The sequence below is a fragment of the Portunus trituberculatus genome, chromosome 15 (genome assembly GCF_017591435.1).
Source record: "Portunus trituberculatus isolate SZX2019 chromosome 15, ASM1759143v1, whole genome shotgun sequence".
Lineage (NCBI taxonomy): Eukaryota > Metazoa > Arthropoda > Malacostraca > Decapoda > Portunidae > Portunus > Portunus trituberculatus.
Window position 1 is genome coordinate 12606129 of NC_059269.1, and position 10741 is coordinate 12616869.

General features: G+C 40.2%; 1 protein-coding gene and 1 long non-coding RNA gene across 3 annotated transcripts in view; one reads left to right on the top strand and one right to left on the bottom strand.

Moving 5' to 3' along the window:
• LOC123504337 (adenylate kinase isoenzyme 1-like) overlaps positions 1–2841 on the bottom strand; it is a 12396-nt gene extending 9555 nt beyond the window's left edge. The window contains exon 1 of one of the 2 annotated variants that reach the window (XM_045254791.1): positions 2759–2841. In XM_045254791.1, coding sequence (XP_045110726.1) covers positions 2759–2761 — 3 coding nt within the window. In that variant the 5' untranslated portion in view covers positions 2762–2841. Of the gene's footprint in view, positions 1–1038; positions 1115–2758 lie in introns of those variants that run through there. The other variant, XM_045254790.1, reaches the window with a different exon arrangement.
• Positions 2842–5746: 2905 nt separating this feature from the next.
• Positions 5747–10471, top strand: LOC123504344. Its single transcript, XR_006674824.1, has 3 exons — positions 5747–6260; positions 7405–7567; positions 8474–10471. It is a non-coding gene; the product is annotated as an uncharacterized LOC123504344 (long non-coding RNA).
• Positions 10472–10741: the final 270 nt, after the last annotated feature.

Here is a 10741-nt window from a genome sequence, read left to right on the forward strand (position 1 = left end):
GCGAGAAAGACAGCGGCAGATTTGTTGGTCCTTACGAGAGAGAGAGAGAGAGAGAGAGAGAGAGAGAGAGAGAGAGAGAGAGAGAGAGAGAGAGAGAGAGAGAGCAGATTTGTTGGCCCTTACGAGAAGTTGCGATCAGTTATATTTACCTAATCTAATGGGTGAAACATAGGATAATAAAGGCGAAGACTCCTCCCCACCCATTGTCACATACATACATCACTGCATTCTAAATACTGTAGATACATAACCTCAGAATTTGGGTACACATGAGTCCAAATCCTTCATTCAGGTCATAGATAAGTGTTGAGATGAAAATAGATAAATGATAAAATATTTCTACTAACATCTATTATTAAAAAAAAAAGAGATCATTCACCTTATCATTCATATTTACTTGATATGAACAGACTACGGATAGAATAAGTAGTAGTAGTAGTAGTAGTAGTAGTAGTAGTATTCAACTTATGATTCATATTTACGTGATATGAACTGACTACAGATAGAATAAGTAGCAATAGTAGTAGTAGTAGTAGTAGTAGCAGTAGCAGTAGTAGTGGTGGTAGTAGTAGCAGTAGTAGTAGTGACAATAATAACTAATAATAACCAAAATATACCACCACCACCTCCACTACACTATCATTACACAATACCAAAAAACTCGCACGTCAAAAGCTCACAGAGTCTCCACAGTCACTAAGCAATACTGTACTTTGTTTGGGTCACGGATAGGTTACGCGATCAATGCCTTAAGTCTCTCAAAAGGTCTCCGGTAAAGCCACGCTGCCTCACACGTCAAGGTCACTGACTCAGACAAGACGAAGGCGGTTCCTTTTGTTGCTGTTCACTTTAACTTCTCGCCAGGCATTGCACTCCTCACATCATTACCGTGAGTGACATCAGTGGCGATAACACCGATTGCGATAACAGTAATGAGAGAAAGACACTGGTGCACTCGATCACTCAGTCCTTAGGAGGTTAATTCACACGCTATGAGAGGGAGAGAGGTAGGGGTGGGACGAGTTAGCGAGCACTCACCATGACAGCGGAGGGGGGCAGACAGTGTGAGGTAGAGTTGCGTCAACCACGAAGTCTGGGAACACACTGGCTGCCGGTGAGGGAAGAAGCTAGCGAGGGAGAAGGATTGGACACACACACACACACACTCTCTCTCTCTCTCTCTCTCTCTCTCTCTCTCTCTCTCTCTCTCTCTCTCTCTCTCTCTCAGTATCGTTTGTTTCCTACATCCTAAAAAAAAATCATCGAACACTTTTTTGTACTTCCTTTTTTCACCTCTATCCACATTTTTTTTCTGGTTTTGAAATGTGAAAAGGAAAGATTCTCTCTCTCTCTCTCTCTCTCTCTCTCTCTCTCTCTCTCTCTCTCTCTATCATGCTGGAAATACAAATGTAATCAGTTCTTTCCTTCCATTTGTGTGTGTGTGTGTGTGTGTGTGTGTGTTAAAGCACCCACGGCGCCTGCTTGTCTCGCAACACAGCCAGAATTAAGGAAAGATCTCAGTCAGTCACCGGTCTTTGGGTAGGAAGGAGATCATTCATGCACCGCACTCCGCGATAGCGAGGTCACAATCCCCTCGGCTTACATCCTGTATTGACTTGATATGTGAAGAGGGACCAGCTCTTCTGCCAGAGAGAGAGAGAGAGAGAGAGAGAATGTGTGTTTTGGCAATAGTATAATTCTCTCTCTCTCTCTCTCTCTCTCTCTCTCTCTCTCTCTCTCTCTCTCTCTCTCTCTCATACACAACCGTCGATCAGCATCCGGGGTGTAGGAGTGTCCAGTAATGTAAAAATGCCATTAATCTTTCATTAGAACCGTCAAAACATTCTTAAAAACTCATCACTTCACCTCGAGCAGACATGTGTTTCAGTGGAAGTTTGAATGGAGAGGCGAAGGCCACTTAATTCAAGTTTATTCTCTTATTGTGCTTGATTGAGCGTTACTTCACTGGCTCATCATCTTGTTATTGCTTCTTGATGCTTGCGTATTGGTCATTCTTATTACATAGTTATCGTCTTCTTGTTTCAGTATCGTCACTCAACGCTGTTACTGTGCTGGCTATCATGTGCCTTGTTGTGCATAGACGTTGTTTGTTTAGTGATAAGTGGTCGTATTATCGCTTCTCGATGCTGGTCAGTTGTATCGCATCGACAGCAACATAGTTACTGCATTATGATTCAACACAATCACTGATTGCATTGTCTTATCATGCACAACCAATTACTTAACCATTGCCACTCTATGTTTGTCTTTCATGGCGTGCTGTGGAGGCGCATGTCATCTGTAATGATTTGCCTACATAATAGTGTCGTGCTTCGCAGGCTTCACTATTGCTCAATGACGGGTGTACGATAATAATAATAGAGAATCGTAGTCTTTAACGTCTCCAGTGTATTATCTCGAGTATTCTTAGAAGTTTTTAGTCTAGTGGAAGGTAATAGGGTTTCTTATAAGTGTTTTCATAATTCTAATGTTAATTTAACGAGGATTCTACCTCATTAATGGGAAAAAAGCATGAAAACTCGATTTGTCATGTTTGGGGGCATTTAACAAAGCGAGTTACCGAATAGGCATGCAGAAGACTCACTATGATTGTGTCTTGTGATACCGCTGCATGGAAATGTATGGTTACTCGTTTTACTGCCGTGTTACCTAATTATACCACCGCTTCGTTGTATGATCTTGCAACACTGGCAATGCTTAATAAAGGCTACTGTACGATCATGCTTAAAGGACTCACCATAATGCTGTGCTATCATTACGTTGCTGCACGCCGCTGATTCATGACGCTAAAGATTCAGTCGATTTCTAGCCGTGTTACGTAATTATATCACCATTTTGTTGTATTATCTTGCTAAACTGGCAAGGCTCCGGCGTTGGGTTAGGCGGCGAATATTGACCACTGTAGACTACTGCTTGCCCTGCGCTGGAGGCTGGCGGCGGGCGGGCGACAGGCGGCGGTGTTCGACGCAGGAGGGAAATTTGGTTGCCGTGGTGACTTCCCTGTAAATGCACGATAGGAAACAGGACAACATAGTCTGCCCCCCTTCATTGTATTCGTCGATTTTAACTAAACCTTAACTTTTCTCCCTTGAGAAGAAGAAAAAAATTGTTAGGGTAAAATTACCATAGTTTAAAAGTATGACTAATTATGTATGAATTTCTTTTTATCGGGATCTCTATGTCCTAATAATCTCTCTCTCTCTCTCTCTCTCTCTCTCTCTCTCTCTCTCTCTCTCTCTCTTGTGATATTATAAAATAATGTCATAGCTCGCCCTTGCCTGGGCCGCACAACACACACGGGTCACCTGCACCAGCTGTATCTGATCTTAGTGTAGGATTGTCCATTAGACCATCCATCTCTTCCTGAGTAGAGAGGTGTGGTATCGACAAATAGTCGGTATCTATATTACCGGTATTCTGAAACGTTCCGATACATTGCGCACCAATAAGAATACCAACGGATCGTTATTTCCTTGAAAATATCGGTAATACTGGTATTTTTTTTTTTATTTTTTTTTTTGGCGTTGAAAAACACTCCTTTATCTAACATTTTCAGACAGTATGTAAATACAATCACACAAGGTAGTTTTAGATAACTTATTAAGGTGCGTCAGGGATCTTATCCTTGTGGTGACGAGAGAGAGAGAGAGAGAGAGAGAGAGAGAGAGAGAGAGAGAGAGAGAGAATTAACCCTTTCAATAGTGGGACACATTTTTGCTCAGGGATTTGTGAACGATTAGACCATTTTATTGACATTAGGAAGGGTCTATGGAGGTCAGAAGAGTAATGGCCAGTCTTCATCATTTTAATCCTCCCGTAAGTTTCTGAAGTTTTATAAAATCGCCAAATGTAAAGCAGAATGAATGTGGAAACGCGAATAGTGGCCAAAATCTTCAATATTTTAATCCTCACTTAAGTTTCTGAAGCTGTATAAAATCGCCAAATATAAAGCAGAATGAATGTGAAAACGCATCGTGCAGCTGAAGGAGATAAAAGGAAGAAGGTATTATGAAGGAAATTTGCTATTGCTGTTATTGTTGTTGTAGCCAGAACAATCTTTAATAACTCATGTGGTTCGAATGAGCGGGATGTGAGTACGATAATCATGCATTCTTTGACTGGAGGTGTTGTAATCTTCAGCCCTATAGTATTATATAAGACGTGACAATACTAATAACAATAATAATATAATGATAGTTCGTAAAGCCAACTGGAGAGTGTATAACCATTTTGTAGTATGAAAAGGAGCTATCGGTGTCTCAAAATATGGGAGTGAGTGAGAAGGGTTAATTGGTGGTGTTGGCAATACTGGTCAGGTGGTGTTGAGTGTTCGTGTCTTCAAATGTGAACTAGTTATTGTATCCTTCTTTTTTACTTCCTTATTTGTTTGTTTGTTCGTTAATTCACAAGTATGTGTTTGTCCAACCGCTCATTTACTTGCTTATACAATTTTCAATCAATCAAATACTCAATTGATCATGTTTGCTTGTTCGTGTCTCTAGAGTCATTCATTTTCTTATGTTTTTTTTTTCGCAAAATATCATTATTGTACTGATCACATCGTTATTGATTTATTTTATCTATTTATTTATCTATTATCTTGTTCTTTCTTATCACGGATCGAGAATTCAAAGGTTCAAGGCGTGTTTTGAGAGAGAGAGAGAGAGAGAGAGAGAGAGAGAGAGAGGCCGAGTGGTACAAAACGAGTAAAGGCGGAGTCACACGTGCCAATCTACGACTGAAATTGCAAGTCACTAGAAGTATCGACTGAGTCCTTCTAGTCGGATAACGTCACATATAGTGACTGGAGAGTATTATAGTTGGTGCCTTGGCGGGAAGTGAATGTAAACAAATAGCTACCCGCCAAGATGCTGAAGCGGTGGTTGCTCTTCTTTTGGCGTACCGGCAGAGGCAACAGAAGAGAAAATGCCTGTGGATACGTCCCTGGCTAAGTAGAAGTAAAGAAAGGAGTGTCCATCACACATTAATCCTAAGAATTAAGGCTATGCACAGTTGCGACCAAATTAAATCATAACAAGTCTTCAATCCTCACCTCCAATAACACCCTACATTGAGGGAAACGGTTCTTGTAGAGTGGCAATTATTTCGTTGAACGATGATTTGTGCAAGTCTTTTTTTTTATTGTATAATTCATTTCTGTGGTTATAGATGTGTTCTTTATCCCTTACCAACTTTGACATTTTCTTCTCTACATCGGCACCACATTTTCAAAGCTTACTCCGTGACGTAATAACGTAAATAAAGTCGCAAATCGACTGAACAATACCAACATGTTGGTCTTGTTTTGCGACTGATTTCTCCAATCGCTAGGCACCATAGTCGCAAATTGGCACGTGTGAACCCACTTTAACAGTAATAAACTTTTTGCTATCAAGTTTCCCCGCCTTTTTCTTAGGTGTAGACTGTTTTCTATTCTGTAATAAATTATATGTGCAAGTGTTGCATTCCTCTAATTTCATTACGTATGATTAATGATAACGGTTCTTTCCTTGACTCATATTAATAATGTTTACTATAGTACACATCTTTCAGCCAGCCTGTCTTAATGATGAGTGATCATGATTGAGTCAGAAATGTTTATTCTACTTATAATTAGGCCGTATTACATTTTTCCTCGTTCTCAGCCTTTGTATTTCTAAGATAGCTTATATTTATCCAGCTGCTCGCTGTGTTATTAATAAATCTCGTATGTCCCTTTCAGAGCTGGTGCACATTGCTATCGAGAGGACTCGATTGCAACTCAGAGGCTGGCAAGTTTATCCCACATCTAGATTTAGCAAGTCCAGGCTGCACTAGAAAAAGAAAAGAAAGGAAGCGTTTGGCTGTGGCAGCTCTGTCCGCCGTTCATTGACTCCATTCCCGGCGGCAGGAATCTCGAAGTCGAGGTCCACTCTGAAGTTATGAAGACAAGAAGAATGCACACCAGGAAGAAGCCGCGCTATGCACCGCAGGCGGCGTACGTAAGCTCGCGATGTTCGCTATACGTGACTACACTTTACAGTTTACACTGGATGGAGGGCCTGGGAAAGAGAGGAAGAAAGATGGGGAGGCGAGCAGCGACCAGCTGTGCTGTCAGCTGATCTCAGACCGAGTTCTAGACAGGCAGGCAGCAGCCATTGAGCCAGCCCTTGTAAAGATGACGTGTATCCCTGCCCTGTCATGTTTTCCGCCTTTCTCGCCGTCTCAACTGTCATGCAGCACCATGACTCGCCACACAGGTATGTATTAAGTATGTACTGTACACTCACGCTGCTTCACGTTTAGTAGGTAGACTAGCAAGTTTTTTTTTTTTTTTTTTTTTTTTTTTTTTTTTCCCACTCAGCTATCACTGACTCCTGTTGATGCTTTCGGAAATGAGCGCATCACTAAAAAAAACCCAGTTATTGTATTAAGTTTAGGTTAAGTTAGATTAGCTTAGGTTAGTTTTAATAAAGTTTGGTTAACTTAGATTAAGTTTGTCTTGGTCGGAGAAACCAAAATAGACACAAGTTTTGCGTTTACTCAGAAAGTCTAAGGAGACAAATTGCCATATTTGGTGAACAAAGGACCTCTTGTCAATATTTACCACAAAATAGCAAATGATTCAGCATTCCAGCAGTGAGAAAGAGGCAGAAGACAGTCAGTCAGAGGAGAGGAGTTAATAGGACGAAAAGCTTTTGATTCCACGCTATCTAAAAAAAACTGTAAGAGGAACCACCTCATACATGTGAAGGATACTTCATATATGGGCAGATAAGACAAACAAGACCCTTGTACAGAGTTAGCGGTCAGAGGAGTGTAAGAAAAACTGGCGAAGACGCCTCAGAACGCCTAACTTCATAGAAGCTGTTTTAGCAAGAGATGAGATTTGAGGCTTCCAGTTTTGATTATAAGTAAAGGACAGACTAACCATGAATGATAAACTAAGCTATTGTTCATCTCCCCCAGAAGATAACTAGTCTAATATCTTGTAACCTAACCTAACATTGTGTAACCTAACCTAACTGAACTCCCCAAAAGGTAATTGTACTATGAATATCTGCCCTGTTATTTTTCTTGTATCAGGACAGTCACCAACACAAGATACCAACAAACTAATGGTACAGTAAAAGAGGAGGTGACACAAGTTACCTATCATGACCATACCTATTCTTGGTACCACTTCTAAATTTCAGCAGTTTTTATCCTAGATTTGTCCTTATTATATCCTTCTTTATCACCATTTGGCACCAAAACATTACAAAGATGAGCAAAAGTAGAAGATTTAAGGAAAATTATAAGCTGTGACAATTTTCTCTCTCTCTCTCTCTCTCTCTCTCTCTCTCTCTCTCTCTCTCTCTCTCTCTCTCTCTCTCTCTCTCTCTCTCTCTCTCTCTCTCTCAGGTTTCAGTCATGAAGTTTGTGGTGGAGCATGTGAACAAGGATTGAGGACGGCTAGGCAGGCTGGGTGGTCTCCGCAGCCAGCCTGACAGTATCCACACCACTCCACTCTCCCTTATTTTCACCAAGGGAGGCAGTGCAACACATCTCATGCAGATAAAGTCATGTATGTGTGTGTGTGTGTGTGTGTGTGTGTGTGTAATTCACTGTTTGATCTGCTGCAGTCTCTGACGAGACAGCCAGACGTTACCCTACAGAACGAGCTCTGAGCTCATTGTTTCCGATCTTCGAATAGGTACACACCACACATCGGGACAACAAGGTCACAACTCCTCGATTTACATCCCATACCTACTCAATGCTAGGTGAACAGGGGCTACAAGTGAAAGGAGACACACCCAAATATTTCCACCCGGCCGGGGAATCGAACCCCGGTCATCTGGCTTGTGAAACCAGCGCTCTAACCACTTAGCTACCAGGCCGTGTGTGTGTGTGTGTGTGTATGTGTGTGTGTGTGCAGTGCAATAGTTCATGAAATTTTGTAATGAATAATAGGTGAGATGATTGAATTATAAGATGTACAGATTAGCATTATTTATTTGTTAGGCATTGGTGAGTGCAGTTTTTGTGTGTTTGTGAGTGATGGTGTTTGTAGGTGTAAGGAGGGATGAGTGGCTGATTTGCACATGTTCCCTGGGTGTTGGTGAGTGCAGTGAGGGTTTGTGTTTCCCTGATAGGACATGTTGCACTGGTGGTGTGGCATTGAGGGAAGTACCTCTTTGTATCCCTGCCCAGCAATTTATTGAACACATGAAGGTGCTCCAGAGTTTTAAGAAGGGAGTGACATACACATTTTGCTGCACTCCAAGTAAGGCTAACAAGTTGTCAAGTAGTAGTTATTTTAACATTGTTGCAAATAGTGTGGCTTTGCTTGGCTGGGTTTTTTATATACCTTCCTGTACCACAAATGTGATTACAAGTGAGCAGTTTTGAAAATTTCAGATTGATAAGATGACATTAAGGTAAATTATTGCCAAACATGAACTTTTGTTGACTTTTCTTTTTGTTGCAGGCTTTTGGAGGTCCAGCGGCACACTGCTTTCATAAATGTGTGAGCAGACTGCAAGACAGAGAGGGGCAAGGATGGAGGATGCTTCAACATTCACAGCATCATTGGTTCATTCTTTCATATTCATAGATTTCATGACATTGTGTTGACCTCTGCATCAAATCACTTCATTACATGTAAGCGTATATTTAGCTACAAGGAGTAACAGTTTATGAAATTTGTAATGTATGAAAAGTGGCTTATGAGAGATCTTGCATTATGAAGATTTGTATAAAGGTATTTGTTTCTTAGCATGATATTGTTGTGTCAGTCTTGAGTCCAAATTGTACAGACATGAACCATTGTCCATTGTACTTACTACAGATGGAATTTCAATCAACACTGCAAGGTGTGTGTGTATTTACCTAGTTGTATTTACCTAATTGTATTGTACAGGGTTTGAGTGGGGCTCATAGTGTCCAGTCTCCATATCTGCATTTATCTAATTTTTCTTTACCATAGTGTCCTGTCTCCACATCTCCATTTATCCAATTTTTCTGTAAAATTATGCACATTATGTGCTGTAGTAACTTCATCACTCAATGTATTCCACTCTTCACTGTTCTATGTGGAAAACTATATTTTCCAGTATCCTTCACACACTGTCTCATCTTAATCTTCTTTACATGTCCTCTTGTTCTAGCTTTTTGTATCACCAGCACCATTTACTATTTTATACATTGTTATTAGGTCTCCTCATTTTCTTCTATCTTGTAAGGTTGACAGTCCCATTTCCTTCAGCCTTTCTTCATATGTTAGGCCCTTTAGTTCCAGCACCATCTCTGTAGGTATCTGGATCCGTTCTAATCTTCTTATATCTTTAAATATTAGAGGTCGGTGACCACACCACTGCTGCATATTCCAGCTTAGGGCGTAACATGCCTGTAATAATTTTTTTCATCATTATCTTTGTTCATGGATTGGAATGCTACTCTGATATTAGTCAACAATTTATATGCTAATCCAAATATCTTACTTGTGTGTTTTCCAGGGTTCAGATTTTCTTGTATAATCACTCCTAGATATTTTTTCTCCTTAGTCTTCATTATTTGTTCCTCTCCCATCAGATAGTTCCATACCGGTCTTCTCTTACTCTTTCCTAGTTCCATTTCTTGGCATTGAACCCTTATTTCCACTTCTTACTCCACTCATAGATTTTGTTTATATCATCCTGCAGCAGCAAACAGTCCTCACAAGTTTTGATTGCTCTTAGCCATTTTGCATCATCAGCAAACAAATTGATATAACTGTTTACCCCATTTACATATATCTGGAACATAATAAGGGCTAACATTGTCCCTTGTGGCACTCCATTTGTTACTTTACCCCAAGATGAGTATGTATCTGATTGCAGTTCTCATCTCTTTGTCCTTCAAATAATCCCTTATCCAATCTAACAAAGTTCCTGTCAGTCCTTCTATGCTCTTGAACTTCCAAAGTAGTCTGCTGTGAAGGTCTTTATCAGAAGCCTTTTTTATGTCCAGGTATACTGTGTCCACCCATCCATCTCTGTTTTCCAGTCCTTCTATTACTCTTGGGTAGAAACTGTTTGACACACATGACCGTCTTGTCTTGAACCCAAATTGTCCATTCGATATAACTTGCTCTTTTCCCAGATATATATTTTTTTTTTACGACTTTCACATAACTTTCCCACAACACTCGTAAGTGACACTGGTCTGTAATTTAATGGGTCAGTTGACTTTCCTCCATTGAATATTGGGATTATGTTGGCTCTCTTCCATCACAGTGGTACTCTCCCTTCTTTTCATGAACTTGTAATCATTTCCTAAATTGTATCTAACAGGTGCTCTTTACATTCTTTTTAGCGTCCAGCCTGATACACCATCCAGCCCCATTGCTTTTCTGACATCCAAATTACCTAGTAATCTTCCAGTATCTTCTTTGTGCACTATGATTTCCTGCAATTCTTGGCAATGCAATGTCCTACTTGGTTCTGCAAAATCCTCTTCTTCAGTGAAGAAGCTCTCGTTCATTATTTCACTCATTTTCTTTACTGTTTGGTATGTCTTCCCTCCTTTATTTATTTTTTCTAATGTTTCCATATTTTTCATCTAACCATTTATAAATTTGTAGAAAAGCTTGGGTTCATCTTTGCTTTTTCGCACCACATGTTTCTCAAAGTTTCTTTTTTCCTCTCTCCTTACTCTAATATATTCATTTCTCGCATCCTTATACTGCTGTCTGTTATTTTAATTTCTCTGCTTTTTG